The 15,938-nt window shown below is 37.7% G+C and overlaps 1 protein-coding gene across 1 annotated transcript in view; it reads left to right on the top strand.

Moving 5' to 3' along the window:
* The window catches only part of AGBL4 (AGBL carboxypeptidase 4), an 892,605-nt gene that overhangs the window by 319,649 nt on the left and 557,018 nt on the right, over positions 1–15,938 (top strand). The window contains exon 4 of the mRNA XM_084872915.1: positions 11,517–11,611. Within this exon, the coding sequence (XP_084729041.1) occupies positions 11,517–11,611 (95 nt within the window). The remainder of the gene's footprint in view (positions 1–11,516; positions 11,612–15,938) is intronic.

Below are 15,938 nucleotides of genomic sequence, written 5' to 3'. Positions count from 1 at the left end.
TTGAAATTATATACTATTTTGATTGTTTATTGAATTATCCTCTAAATTTGGAGAGTAACTAGTTCTTTCTTTAGATGAAGTGAATCTTAACTGTGGCTCTAGATCAAACCCTAATATTGGTTCTACCCCTGGTCCCAACCATAAAATGAAACATGGGCCTGAGTGTAGCCATATATTGGCTAGAGACTAAACCTAGACCTCTATCCTATCAGTAGCCCATAAGCAGTTGTCAATGGCTTCAGGAGTACTGCATGAGAGATTTTGCTTGGCTTAGTATAACTGATGGCAAATAACTTCAGGCACATGTTCTGATGGCAATTAGATGTGGTCTCTGCTCTGAAAGCAGTACCATAAAGCTAATCATCTAAATTTTCAGATGCTTTGGGAAAAGAAAAGGCCCCTGTAAGCCTTTAAGCAGGTCTCTCTCCTCTCTCTCTCTCTCTCTCTCTCTCTCTCTCTCTCTCTCTCTCTCTCTCTCTCTCTCTCTCTCTCATTACTGCACTGCTGTACATGTTTGCTATTCATCAATGGCTTTTTATAAAAAATGTTTGTCTTCAAAGGCAAATTGAAAGCATGGGTTTTTCTAGTATTGCATTTAATTTAAAACATGATTCTAAGTGGGAAGAGAGGAGTTTGCTGCTTATTTGTTTAGCTTAGATTGTTCATTCCTGAAATAAGGGATACAGTATGTTTTATTCTAGAGCTTCCCCTTATGAGTCAAATATGAATTTGGATCTGGTTCTACCACTTACAAACACTGTATTCTTGGACAACTTATTTAATTTCTGTGAGAGCTTTAGTTTCCTCTTCTGTAAAATGGAATATTAAGACCGTTCTCTCTATAGTTGTCATTATTGTGAGATTTTACAGAAAAGTACCCAGTCCATAATAAGGACTTAATAAAAACAGAATCATAGAAATGTATATCTTGGACTTGAAAGAACTCTCAGAATACTTGCTTTAGATAGCTAGCTTAAGATTGAGCCTTTAGATAATGAAAATATTACCATTATGACTTTATGGTTAGCTCAAGTAAAATAATACACACTAAAGTTTACAAAGGCAAAATTTGAACTCAGGCTTCTGTCTCCTAAGACTAGTATAATTTTGTTGAAACTTCTCATTTTACAAATAAATCAGGTGAAAGAAACTGAAATTGCTTTATAACATATCCATTTCATCTCCCATGAACTTAGCCATTCATAATTCTGAAGATCAGGAACTGATATTATCCTCACCACATAAAGTCAGAGAGTAAAAATCTAGAGGAAAAAAAATGATAAATATATATATATATATATATATATATATATATATATATATATATATAAAGTTTAAATAGTATTTTAACAATAAATAGACATAATACTTAAGGAAGAATTTACTTGTATCAGAAAATTTATAAATATAGGGAAGAAAAATCAAAGTCTCAATTTAATACAAACAGTGTGACTATAAACTACAATGTAAAGTAAATTACTTAATTTTTAAAAATATTTTATTTCCTTTTTCTTCTTTTAAAACTTTTATTCCAGATTTATTAAGCTATCATCTATAAGGCTAATATGTTAAGTGTCCCTCCTACAGTCAGACCGGTCACTATGATGGACAGTGACCATCACGGGGCTGACACTCAATGCAGGAGCTGCCGAGCTGCAGTGATTTGGCAGCTGCAGTTCTCAGGTGACACAACCCTGAAACTAGAGAGGAGGGAGTTGGATTCCTTGCGGAGCTGTGCAATTCCACCTTCAGCTGTGGGTTATGTTGTTGCTGGTGCATTGTTGGCTCCAAATCTGGTTTATTGCACACTTGTGTTCGAGTTCCACACTCTGTATGACAGCAACTTTGCAAAGTGCCCTCTCATACTCCAGGACCCCAGAGATTCGGTTTTGGCCCTATCCCTGCAGGCCAGGCCGAGGGACCCCACCTGCCAGAGGGACCCCGTTCACTCCGCAGGTACCGGGGAGGATCCCTGGGAGGTTGGCTCTAGTGTGTGTCTGCCTCATATTGCTGAGTCTCGCCCCACCGGCCACCTTCTAATTAATTTCCTTTCAATGTGCATGAATCCGTGCACTGGGTCACTAGTTGACATATAACATTGTCAGATGGCTATAGGCTATAGACTGGTGTAGGATGGCTTCAGCTGGATCAGCTGAGCTCTATTTATAATGGACTATCATCCTCTGTCAAATGTTGGAGATAGGTTTTCAAGAGAGAACGTGAAACTACACAAGGCTTCTTGAGGTCTTAGCTCTGAACTAGTGTGCTGTCACTTCCACCAATTTATGGTGGCCAAAGCTAATCACAAGGTCAGCCCATAATCAAGAGACACACCTTTTGATGTATGAAGCACAAAATCTTAGTACAAAAAATATGGATGCAGAGTAGAAATAAGAATTGTGAAAATTTTTGCAATTACTATCCACATACGATATATGCATTTGTAAGAAAGATAGGTATTGTTTCTCATCAAGGAAAGGTTGTACTGACATTAAACAAGGCAATGCAAGAATCAAAATAATTCCCCGTATTATAATAAAAGCAAGTAGAATATAAACCAAGAAGTAGGTAGCATTAGAGGACCAACTAGAATGTGGTAAGTCCACCTTAAGTGAGGTACTGAATGAACAAAAAAGATAGGGATTTTTAGTTTTGCCTAATTATGAAAACCTACACATTCCTATTTGAAAATTTCAGAGGCATTGAGAAAAATAAATCCACCATGGCTTCTTCCCCTTTGCCCGATGAGTAACCCATGCGATAAATCAAACATATGCATACACTTGTTGCCCCATTTGTCCTATTGACCGTGTAGCAACTCTGGGCAATGAAAACCTGGAGTTGGTAAATGTAGAGATTCATTCTCTTGGCACATTGTAGGTTGGCCTAGGATTGGTAATTGGCAGCTGGTAATCTATCCATTCTCCTTGACCTTTTCATCATCCCGAGAGGAGAACAGAATGTCAAGTTTGGGTTGTTCTTTTCAAAACATAGATATCTTTCACACCTATACTTAAAAATTCAGTATGGCTCACATGTCTTATATATATTTTTATTTTTATTCTTTGTCTTTATCAAATTATATTTTTAAGATATCTTTATTGATTAAAGTATTACATATGTGTCCTCATCCCCCCAGAACCAACCCCCCAACCCCTCCCCACTCATGCTCTCACCCCCTGTTGTCTGTGTCCATTGGTTAGGCTTATATGCATGCATACAAGTCCTTTGGTTGATCTCTCCCCCTTACCCGCACCCTCCTATACCTTCCCTCTGAGGTTTGACAGTCTGATCGATGCTTCTCTGTCTCTGGATCTATTTTTGTTCATCAGTTTATGTTGTTCATTATAGTCCATAAATGAGTGAGATCATGTGATATTTATCTTTCTCTGACTGGCTTATTTCAATTAGCACAATGCTCTCCAGTTCCATCCATGCTGTTGCAAATGGTAAGAATTTCTTCTTTTTTACCGCAGCAGAGTATTCCATTGTGTGGATGTACCACCGTTTTTTAATCCACTCATCTGCTGATGGACACTTAGGCTGTTTCCAAATCTTAGCTATGGTGAATTGTGCTGCTATGAACACAGGGGTGCAAATACCCTTTCTGATTGGTGTTTCTAGCTTCTTGGGATATATTCCTAGAAGTGGGATCACTGGGATTTCCATTTTTAGTTTTTTGAGGAAACTTTCTACTGTTCTTCACAGAGGCTGCACCAGTTTGCATTTCCACCAGCAGTGCACTAGTGTTCCTTTTTCTCCGCATCCTTGCCAGCACTTGTCATTTGTTGATGATAGCCATTCTGACAGGTGTGAGATGGTATTGCATTGTCATTTTGATTTGCATCTCTGGGGTAATTAGTGACTTTGAGCATGTTTTCATATGTCTCTTGGCCTTCCTTCTCTGTCTTCTTTTTAAAAGTATCTGTTTAGGCCCATTGCTCACTTTTTGATTGGATTTTCTATCATCATTTTGCTAAGTTGTGTGAGTTCCCTGTAAATGTTGGAGATTAAACCCTTATTGGTGATAACATTGGCAAATATGTTCTCCCATGGAGTGGGCTTTCTTGTTGTTTTGTTGATGGTTTCCTTTGTTGTGCAAAATCTTTTAATTTTGATGTAGTCCCATTTCTTTATTTTCTCTTTAGTTTCCATTGCCCTAGGAGCAGTATCAATGAAGAAATTCCTTTGGCGTATGTCTGAGATTTTGCTGCCCGTGGATTCCTCTAGTATTTTTACAGTTTCCCATCTTATGTTTAAGTCCTTTATTCATTTTTTAGTTTCTTTTTGTGTATGGTGTAAGTTGATGGTCTAGTTTCACTTTTTGCATGTGTCTGTCCAATTTTCCCAACACCATTTATTGAAGAGACTGTCTTGACTCCATTGTATGTTCATGCCTCCTTTGTCAAATATTAATTGAGCATAGTGGTTTGGGTCAATATCTGGGTTCTCTATTCTATTACGTTGGTCTATATGTCTGTTCTTGTGCCAGGCTGTTTTGAGAACAGTGGCTTTGTAATACAGCTTGAAATTTGAAATTGAGATCCCTCCAACTTTGTTCTTATTTCTCAGGATTGCTGCAGCTATTTGGGGTCTTTTTTATTCCAGATGAATTTTTGGAGAGTTTGTTCTAGTTCTGTGAAATATGCCATTGGTATTTTAATGGGGAATTCATTAAGTCAATAGATTGCTTTGGGAAGTATGGACATTTTGCTGATGTTAATTCTACCAAAACATGAACACAGTATGTTCTTCCATCTGTTTATGTCTTCCTCTATCTCTTTTTTCAGTGTCCTGTAGTTTTTTTTTTTTTTTTTTTGCATATATGTTAGGTCTTTTACCTCCTGAGTTAAGTTTATTCCTAGGTATCTTAATTTTTTAAATGGGATTGCTTTTTTAGTCTCTCTTTCTGTAAGTTCACTATTAGTGTATAGATATGCCATAGATTTCTTGGCGTTAATTTTGTATCATGTTACACTTCTGAATTCATTTATTAAGTCTAATAGTTTTTTGATGGAGTCTTTAGGGTTTACTGTCATGCCATCTGTGAATAAGGAGAGTTTTACTTCTTTTCCAATTTGGATGCCTTTTATTTCTTCTTGTTGTCTGATAGCAATGTCTTTTAATGCTAGTCTCATCTCTTATCCAACTCAGCCCCAGAATTATTTGCTTTAGCCACAGGAAACAGCTTGTAATTCCACAAACTACTTCATTTTTGTTCTTGTTGCTCCCTCTGATTGTAATCTCTTCCATCTTTCTCTCCTTTCTGACCAGTCCTTATTCATCAATAAAGATACAGCTTTCCTTCGACTAGACTACCTCAACATTGTGTGTGTGTGTGTTTGCACATGTGTATTTATATGTTTATTTTCCCAAGTAGGTAAATCCTTAAGGAGAAAGGGTCTTACTAATTTCTATTTCCATCACAAAATGGAGTAGGAATCCTATAACTATTTATTAAATTAAATGTTTAAATGAATGTATATTTTTTTAAAAAAAATATGTTTTTATTGAGTTTAGAGAGAGAGGAAGGGAGAGGGAGAGATAGAAACATCTATAGTCTGCCTCCTGCACTACCCCTTTCCCCAGGATCAAACCTATAACCCAGGTATGTGCCCTGACCAGGAATTGAACCAGTGACCTCTTGGTTCATGGGTTGATGCTCAACCATTGAGCCACACCAGCTGGGCTGAATGAATATATATATATATATATATATATATATATATATATATATATATATATATATATATATATTTAATTAGACTTTGGAAAAGAGAGGCATTTTTTAAAAAAATTATTGTTGAAAGTTTACATATATTCCCTTTTTTCACCCATTGACCCCCTGCAGCCCACCCCTGTACCCAGTCGCAGACTCTCACTGTCCCTTTGTCTGTGGCCAGGGGCAATGCATATATACATACAAGTTTCTTGATTGTTTGATTACTTACCACCCACCGATCCCCCTCTTCTCTCTAAGATTCTGCACTCTGTTCCACACTCCCATGTCTCTAGATCCACTCCATTCAACAGTTTATTTTGTTACTTAGATTCCAAATATGAGTGAGATCATGTGATAATTGTATTTCTCTTACTGACTTATTTCATTTAACATGATTCTCTCCAGTTCCCTCCATGCTGTCTCCAAGGGTAAGATATTCTTCTTTTTGATGGCTGCATAGTATTTCATTGTATTTCACAGCTTTTTTATCCACTCATCTACTGATGGGCACTTAAGCTGTTTCCAGATATTAGCTATTGTAAATTGTGCTTCTATGAACATAGGGGTGCATACATTTTTTCTGATTGGTGTTTTGGGCTTCTCAGACATCTCTTGCAGCAATATGTTTACGGATACATATCCTAGGGGAAAGGAAAATAAGGAGAAAATATACAAATGGAACTGCATCAAAATAAAAAGCTTTTGCAGGGCAAAAGAAACAGTCAACCAAATGAAAAGAGAGCATACTGCATGGAAGAACATGTTTGACAATGATACATCTGATAAAGTATTAATGTCCAAAATATATAAGGAACTCATACAACTTAATAAAAGAAAGACAAAAAAAAAATCAATTAAAAATGGGCAAAGGACCTAAAGAGATACTCTCCAAGGAGATATACAGACAGCCAAGAGACATATGAAAAAATGCTCAAAGTCATTGAACATCAGGGAGATGAAAATTAAAATGACAATGAGGTATCACCTCACACCTGTCAGAATGGCTACTATCAACAAATGACAAGTTCTGGAGAGGATGTGGAGAAAAGGGAACCCTAATATACTCTTGGTGGAATTGCAGACAGGTGCAGCCATTATGGAAAGAATTATGGAGTTTCCTCAAAAAATTAAATATGGAGGAAAATAGAGGCATTTTTGTTTGTATATTTGTAGATATTTATTCTGAATTATAAGGAGAAGAACACATCTCCCTGAAAGATCTGCTTTAATTCTGTCAAGTTGCTAATGCCCTTGTGTGATATGCTAAACTTCCCTTGATAAGAATGTTTTGCTCTGTTCTCTTTCTACCTCTTTTTGATGACTTCTCAGAACAAGCTTTCAGTGAAGGGGAGGATAACTTGTAAGCCATTCCTTTATTATCTCTATCAGACTGCAGTATTTGCACGAAGAGTTTCATAATTTCTAGTTAACAAGACACAGGTGGAGCTGATTAACAAACTGTTGCTTCCCTGTGACTGCTTGATATCAGCTTATAATAGACTAGAGGCCTGGTGCACAACATTCATGCATGGGGGAGGGGGCTGTCCCTCAGCCCAGCCTGTGCCCTCTCACAGTCCAGGATGCCTGGGGGATGTTCAACTGCTGCTGCGGAGGCAGGATAGGCTCATGCTAACGCTGCTGCACTTGCCAGCCATGAACTCGGCTTCTGGATGGGAGAGCACTGACTACCAGGGAGAAGCTCTTGCATTGAGCATCTGCCCCCTGGTGGTCAGTGCACATCATAGAGACTGGTCATTCCACTGTTCAGTCAACTTACATATTAGGGTTTTATTATATAGGACTAGGGGCCCAGTGTATGAAATTCGTGCACTGAAGAGGGGTCCCTCAGCCCAGCCTGCCCCCTCTCACATACTGGTAGCCCTCAGGGGATGTCCTACTGATGGCTTAGGCCCACTCCCTGTTGGAAGCGGACCTAAGCCACAATCTGGCCTCGCTTTGCAGGAGGCAACCAGGCTAATCAGGGGAAGGTGCCAGACAAATCACCCCGCTGCTGCAGCCACTGCCAGTCACCACAGCTGCCAAGGTATTTTTATCAACATGGCCTCCAGTTTCTTCACCATGAAAAAATGACAACTTTCTTTAAGCATTTTTCAAGATGCGTCTTTCATAGGCTATGACATTTCTTTCTTTCTTTTTATTTTTTTTCCTTGCCTGAGGATATGTTTCCATTGATTTTTTTGCCCTTCCCTCTGGTCCCAGGCTTGGCCCCTGCCCAAGCCTAAAGCCTCTGCCCCAGGCTTGAGGCTTGGTAAGGGGTTTCCCGACCCCTCCAATTGCAGGCTCAACCCGTTCCCAAGCCTAAAACTTCTGTCCCTTTGGCCATGTGAAACCCACACAAAATATTCCAATGGAACAAAACTAGTCTGATGCTGAACTGGACCCAACTTCAATATGGAACAGAAATTCTGGATACTGGTTTTGCTTTCTAGCTCTACTGAAACCCCAGCTACACTTCTTCTGTAACTGGACTAAGGGAAATGGGACTTTGGAAACCCAGGGACTCGAAAACTTGTATTGATTTTTAGAGAAAGGAAGAGAAAGGGAGAGAGATATAAACATTGATGAGAGAGAATTATTTATGGGAATCATTGTGGGATCAAGCCTAAAATCTGGGCATGTGCCCTGACCAGGAATCAAACCTATGACCTCTTGTTTCATGGGTTGAGGCACAACCACTGAGTCCTACCGACTGGGACATATATTTAATCCTCACTAGAGGATACTTTTTCCATTGCTTTTTACAGAGAGTGGAAAGGAGAGGGAGAGAGAAAGGGAGGGGAGGAGAGAGAGAGAGAGAGAGAGAGAGAGAGAGAGAGAGAGAGAGAGAGAGAGAGAGAGAAATTGATTGCCTCCTGCTTGAGCCACTGAGGTGGGGATCAAACCTGCAACCTAGGTAACATGCCCTTGTTGGAGAATCAAATCCATAACCCTTTGTGGGAGGGAAACACTTGTGAGGGCTCTATTATAAATATTGTAAAATTTATATCATTATTTCTTCTTTGATACATGAAAATTGAAGAAGGATCTGTCTATTTTTGGTACTTAGGAAGTGCTCAGAAGTTGTTTGCTATTCTTATAGCTGTTATCAGTACCTCTTAGGTTCCATTTCTTGTTAGGCATTTTGAGCAAATAACTGATAATTAAGTGTAAAATATGGAAAGACAAGATTTCCTAACTGCCTACTTCCAAATACCTTTGACTCTCACAACCACAAGTAACCTTCCTAAATAGGCTGGAAATTTAGGAAGAAATGCATGGGTGAAGAATGTTGCTGAGATAGTGTTCTCTTTGCCTGTAGTGCTACAGAAAGTGTGATCTTTATAGTCTGAGCACCTAGGATTTAAATACTAGCTCTATCAGTTAATAGTTCTGGTGTGTGTGTGTGTGTGTGTGTGTGTGTGTGTGTGTGTGTGTGTTTTGCTGGGTGAGGGAGAGTGGGAAGAGTGACAAGCCAGTTAGTGTATTAGCTTTAATTTCCTCATGTTTGAAGTTGGGCTAAAATAACTTTTGTTTATGGATGTAGATGCTAAATAATTAAGTATATTTAAAACACCTGGGAACTATTCCTGGCACAGTGTAGGATATTAATGATCAATAAATGTTTTACTTTCTCATTTATTTATTTCAGCTTTACATATGCACATTATTTCTGTATTAGATGTCCCCCACCCTCTGCATGTAGCATTAATTTAATCCTGAAATTGCAATATGGCTTCCAGGTTCACTGGATCTGACACCTGGAATCTCAGAAGAAAAAAGGGGGGATTAAGCTTTGTGAGGTTCAAAGGCCATTTGTGCCTCTTGATATTGATTTTCTTAAATCGGACCATAGTCAAGAGCCTGGGAGAAGTAATTGAACTGACAACAGACAGGTCCAGGTTATTAATAATGGGATAGCCTTGGACATTCTTGATGACTTAATTTAATGACAACAGGGAGTTCTGAAACTGAAATGCCTGGAGATGTGGTCAATGGTTAGATCTCTGAGGAGAAAGAAAAACATGAGTTATTCCTAAGAGCTTATTTCATAGAACAAAATATTTTATGGTAGTTCCAAACATGAGGCCAAAGGAAATGGTTAAGATTTTCTCTTTTCAAAAAAAAGTATAAAGACTTGAAAATTTTTTTATTATATTTATCTTTGCCCTTATTTTGGAAAATAAACTTGGTTAGAGTTATGAAATTTGGAACCTTAGTGAGCAGCTCAAGATCATGAGCATCTTTTTTTTTTTTAATCCCCTGGATTCAATAGCAGCTCTCCATCTATTAAATGACTTTAAACAAGTAGTTAAACTATATGGAGCCTCCACTTCCACGTCTGTAGTTATAGGAGAATATTTAAATAATTTAAAAAGTGTGTAAAACACCTGGCACTTGATATTTTATAATACCTCACACAATAAATATTTGTTAATGGAAACAATACATGAATTTTGATGCTTCCCTCTCTGCCTCTGGATTGAAAAGCTAGACTATGGTGACTCATTGAAAGCTTTCCCTTTCTGCAGCTACTCTGGCTTTCCTTGTTCTGCTCCTCATCCTCTGTCCTTTGGACTCTTTCAGTGGTCATTTAGTGTCTTTTAAACCCAATTATCTTTTCTTTCCTAGTCTCTTCTCCCCAGTTATGACAAAGTTATTTATTAAAACAAGGGCTTGATTTCTTTGAACTTTAATCATCTAGAACACTCCTCTCCCCCATTTTTAAAGGGGAAACCCAGAGAGAAAAGGTGCTTTCCCAAGTACATATGCCCCTATAAATTGTGCTAAAATTGGAGTTGAGCCTAGTACCCCTAGGCCTAGCAAAGGATAACAAAGGGGGTGCAGTTCTAGTCAAAAGGGAATGGAGCAGTTGTATAATTTTTTAACTTCAGTTTTATACTGTTACTGTCTTTAGTTTGTTGAGCTTCAAATGCATGACTGTCACTGTAATAATAATATTCATTTCCATACAAATTCTAGGTCAGTCTAGAGAGACAGCACAATCCTAATATATAAAAAGCCAGGGTCTGTAAAGTCCAAAAGGACCAAAGGGATGACCAAAAGCCAGGCTGGGCACACAGCAGGCTCTGGTAGGCAGGGACTGGTGAACGGGCTGGACTTCTGACCACTAGGTCCCTCCTAGGTTGTGGGTACCGTGGTGACCCAGCACTGACTGCCACTGCCAAGGCAGGTGTAATGGGATTGGTCAAGGGGCCCCACCATCGCCCCAAAGAGGGAGGCCCAGGCTACCCAGCCAGCTGCAGTGGGTGGGGCCTCCCTCTGTGGGGCAATCAATTGCAGGGCTCCTGGACTGCAAGAGGGCACAGGCCAGGCTGAAGGACCCTTCCCCCAAGTACACAAATTTTATGCACTGGGCCTCTAGTTAATAATAATGTCCAAAACTTATATAGTACTTACTATGTACCAAGTATGGGTCCAAACACTGTACACATATTAACTTATTTCATCCTCATCAGTAAATACCATTATTATTTCCATTTTCCAGATGAGGAAACTGAGACACAGAAAGACTTAATAGTTTGGCAAGGTCATACAACTTGATAGTGTAAAGTGGGATTAAAACTCAGGCTTCCAGGTTCCAGATTCTGAGGTGTTAACTACTGTGCTAAACTGGAGCAAACACATTGAGTTTCTGTGAGCTTCATTTTTCTTCACTCTACAGTTAGTCCATATGAATTCATTTAATCCTGCTTATTTTTTCCAGTATTAATTATCAGGAAGTGTCAACTTGCATGTAGCATAGTCTTCTGATAAACCTCTCTTTCTTTTTCAGAGAGTTATTTTCAATATTGTTAACTTCAGCAAAACCAAGAGTCTTTATAGAGATGGAATGGCCCCTATGGTGAAATCTACTAGCAGACCAAAATGGTAAGTGACCCACTGATTGGGACATATTTCTGGTTGGAGAATTTGACCCAGAGCTCAAGTTCATCTGCTATATGGATAGGGCTTAGCCTCACTGGCACTAAGAAGAATAAGATGAGTTTTTCGATGGCTATTGGTTAGAAGAATGATATGAATTTCTGGATGGCTCCAGGTGCTGTTTTTTGAGAACGTTGGGATGGAGAACATGGTCTCATGTTTAGATTGACCAACACTTTGAGGAAAGGTGTGGTCTGTTATTTGATTAATTTTATATCCTGCTTGTCTTTTATCACGGTATCTTTGGAAACTTTACTTAAAGTTGATTCTATGTTTTTTTAGCCTGGGCAAAGATGTTGTTCAGTAACCTAGGAGGATAATGTATATTTTTCTTGCTTTTTTGTTTTGGAGTGTGTGTGTGTGTGTGTGTGTGTGTGTGTGTGTGTGTGTGTGTGTCTGTGTGTATGTGAAAGTTGTGTTTTTGTGCATCTTAAAGTTCTATTTGCTCTAATGAGGATGAGAGCTGGATAGGATTGCCCAGTAATAATGATGATAATATGGAAGATAATAACGACTCTCACTTACTTAGAGCCCATTCTTAGACAGACCTTTTTCATTTGCTGTTACTATTCTCACAACATTTTTGCAAGAGAGAATTTAAATATCCCTTGTATTACAGATGAAGAAATTGAGTCTAGGAAAGGTTAAGTACTTTCTAAAGATGATAGATAATAAGGAGCCTATGTTATTTTTATTACCCCAAAGTGCCATTCAAACCAATTATTTTGTTCATCCATCCACTCATTTACTCATTCAACAACTACTGATTGAGTGTACCAAAACAAGGGATTTTAAAGACAGAAACAAAATGTTATTCATCTGTCACACAGTAGGTGCTAAGTGAATGTTTCCTGAACTGAACTGAATTCATTATGCAAATTTACATGTAAAGTGCCTGGCACTTGCTAAGTGCTCAGTAAATTTCATCTATTATTAATATTATTATGTAAACACGATACAAATGCAGGGAATTGTTAATATTATTCTAGCTTTGATCCCTGTTCAAAATTTAATGACTAGTGAGATCATCTCCAAATGTCTATATTTATAGAAAACCAGCAATTCATAAATATTGAATTGTGCTTTTATCTATAAACGATACTTGACAATTTTCTGTAAATGCTGAAGAAGCTCAGGTTTGTAAAAATGCAGGCATTTGATGATGATAATGAAAACTGTTTATTAAAAGATAAAACATCTTCCTGGGCCTGTTTTTTTGCTTTGCTGTATCAAGTGCACTAGACTGCTGTGCACTTAATTCCTTTTTGACAGTGGGCTCTGGACAAGGGATAGGCCTTTGCTTTGAGTCTCTGAAGTCAACCCAGGTGGATAACAAAAGCACACCTGTCCCTATCAGGCATATGTGCTGATGTGTACTTCAAACCTTGCCAACTAAAGAACATCACTGTTGATATGCTCACCAGGGCCTTCAAAATAACATTGCACTTCTTTTACTGGCTCTGTGCTGGGATCTCACACAGCAACAGTAGTCACCCTCCTATTTTCTCAAGTGTTCCGTTCTGGAATCTTCTCGTTTTCTGTGCTTTTTGAAAATCCTCAAGCTTTAATTATTTAATTTCATTTTGTTTTGTTTCTCATGGACTATCATTTGGGTCTTCTCTGTCAGGGCTTTTGACAAGATTTTGAAATATTAATGAGTCCTTGCATTTACAATGCCTTAGAATTAAGTTAGTGTTCTTATTCAACATTGCAAGCTAGCCACCATTATCTAGTCATGGGGTTTATCTCCTGTTCTGAAAGACATGAAAGCTTTAGAACTGAGTTTATTGTAGTTTATCAATCCTGTAATGTAAGGCATAAGGGACCAGAGCAAATCAAGTTGTTGATATGTTTAATCTCTCCTATTTTTTGCTTTACCAACCCAGACCTTAGATACAAAGCTTCCTTCATAGTCACCTGCCCCTAAGCCGATACTTAGATATTTGTTTACTTAATACGACTATTGAGTACCTTTAATATGCCACACATTATTCTAGAAATTGGAGCTATTGTGTGAATATGACAGAAAAGATACGTTTCCAAATGGAACTTTAATTTTAGAACTTCATTAACTGATCTCTTCAGTCTATTACTGTCCTTGCTACTGGTTTGTTTTAAAGTTTATTTCTACCCCTTTAGTCCTACTGCCTAAGACTTGCTTCCATTCCTTATGTGGATGACCTGTACTAGAACCTGTCTTCCAGTAATCATTATCCTAAATGTTTTCAGGATAACATAAAGAAATGTATGTGACTGACCCTCAGAATATTAAATTTTACTGACCCTAAGGTATTCATCAAAATGTAGGATGACAAATAACCTTACAGATTCCCATGTTAGAATATCTTCTGTATTGTCTCCCTAATTCCAATTTCTCCAATACCCAGGCGACCATCATAACAAAGGGAAGTAGCTGATACTTTGCTGGTCTAGGGGCATTGCCTATTTTAATATTCACATAGGCCATGGGAAATTTTTTACCTCATGACAAACATTAAAAACCCCAAATTTCCTGGATGAAATATATTCCTAATTGGAAAACAAACTTTCCTTACCTTTTCAAGGTGAAATAACATTATTCTTCACTTATCCAAGAGAATTGTGACTGATCCCAAGCAAAGATGCCTCCAGACCTTAGCATAGGTCTGGTAATCAATTAGTTGTGGAAAGCAAATGAGCAAAAGAAGCAAATAAAGCCATTATGCAAGTATATGGTCATTCTAGACTGTTCTACCTTGAGGAGCTAACATCACAACCTAGCAGCAAATTGGAGAAGCTGGAAGATTCAAAAGTTTTCTGCCCATTTTAGTCCACTCTACTTCTGTTTACATATTAGTCTTTTAAAAGATTGCTGGTTGTTAAGATTCCGTAGCATCAAGTTTCTGCAACTATAAGTCATTAATATTTTTTAACATTGTCAAAAGCTGAAATTGCTACTAGGCACTCCTGAGAACTGGCATTACAAAACGACTGGTATTTGTATCCTCACTATACAGAAACTAAGCCCATGGCATTTGCATAGTAAGGGGCAGCATTAAGCCAAAGACATCAGAATTTCAAGTACTGTTTCTGCCATTTATTGTGCTTGGGGAGGATGGAGGAAGAGGGCAAGCAGGAAGCAGCTGTGTGGTCTTTGGTAGGTCTGAAATGAATTTACTGATTAATTTGTTCATTAGTAGATTGGACCAAATTTTAGAGGTGGTAATAGTAAAGATGAAAACAAGTTGGGTGGATTTGAGCATTGACAGCAGATTAAATCAACCTAACTTTGTAATTGAATAGATGTAAGGGGTGAAAGAGCAGGATGAGTTGCGGATGACTCGAGTCAGTATCCACTCCTGACCAACCCTCCTGGTTTGCCTGGAACTATTGTGTTTCATGGGATATGGGGATTTAAACTTTAATTTTAAATTGTGAATTCCCTGGGAAAAACAAGACAAGTTGGTCATTCAACTCCTGAGTGATGAGGCCAAAATGAACACTCAGGTAGACAACTTTAAAGGCAGAACAAAAGACAGCCCTTGTGTAAACACTGGGAAGATAAAACCAAAGCCCACAGAAACAAATTGGCATACTCCACTCTTACTCTAATCAGTTTTATTTTAATCAATGTAATGTTATTACCAATTTCCTTGAATATATTCCTATAAAGTAATAGTACTGAAAGCTATGTTTGCATTTGTGTTAGGTTTCAAGGTGCTCCCTTTCCACCATTGGTTAGGGATGACTAAGAAAACCCAAGCACTTACATGAAAACTTAGAATGGCATTAGATTAAAATGCCCATGTGGTTTATTATTTTAAGAGTTGGCAAATGTAATGGAAAAAGATTAGGAATAGGAATCTAAAAATTTGAGTCCTAGTCTTGGTAATACTGTTCTAAGTTTTAAACAATTAAAAAAAGACCTATATTTTAGAAAAGTCTTTTTATACAAAGATATTGATTGTATGGTAATTGATAATGACAGAAACTCATATCAACCTAAATGTTTAAAACCAGGAAAGTTAGTAAGTAAATTATAGTGAGTCAACTCATTGCAGTATTATGCAGGCATTAAAAATAGTTTCCAGGCATCTATAATAACACAGAAAAAATGCTGATCTTGTATAAATTAAAAAGTAGGGTAGAATACTATATATAATTGTTGAAATAATATGAAACATATATATTAAATATATACGTATTACTGTTAACTAAAGTCTTTAGATGTAAATATTTTTATTGTTTTAAAATATTTTTAGAAATTCTACAAGTTGAATTTGTGGAAAATCAG

This window comes from Pipistrellus hanaki (assembly GCF_964339955.1).
Source record: "Pipistrellus hanaki genome assembly, chromosome: 2".
NCBI lineage: Eukaryota > Metazoa > Chordata > Mammalia > Chiroptera > Vespertilionidae > Pipistrellus > Pipistrellus hanaki.
Note: the sequence above shows the minus strand (reverse complement) of the source record. Positions and strands in the feature narration are given on the sequence as shown.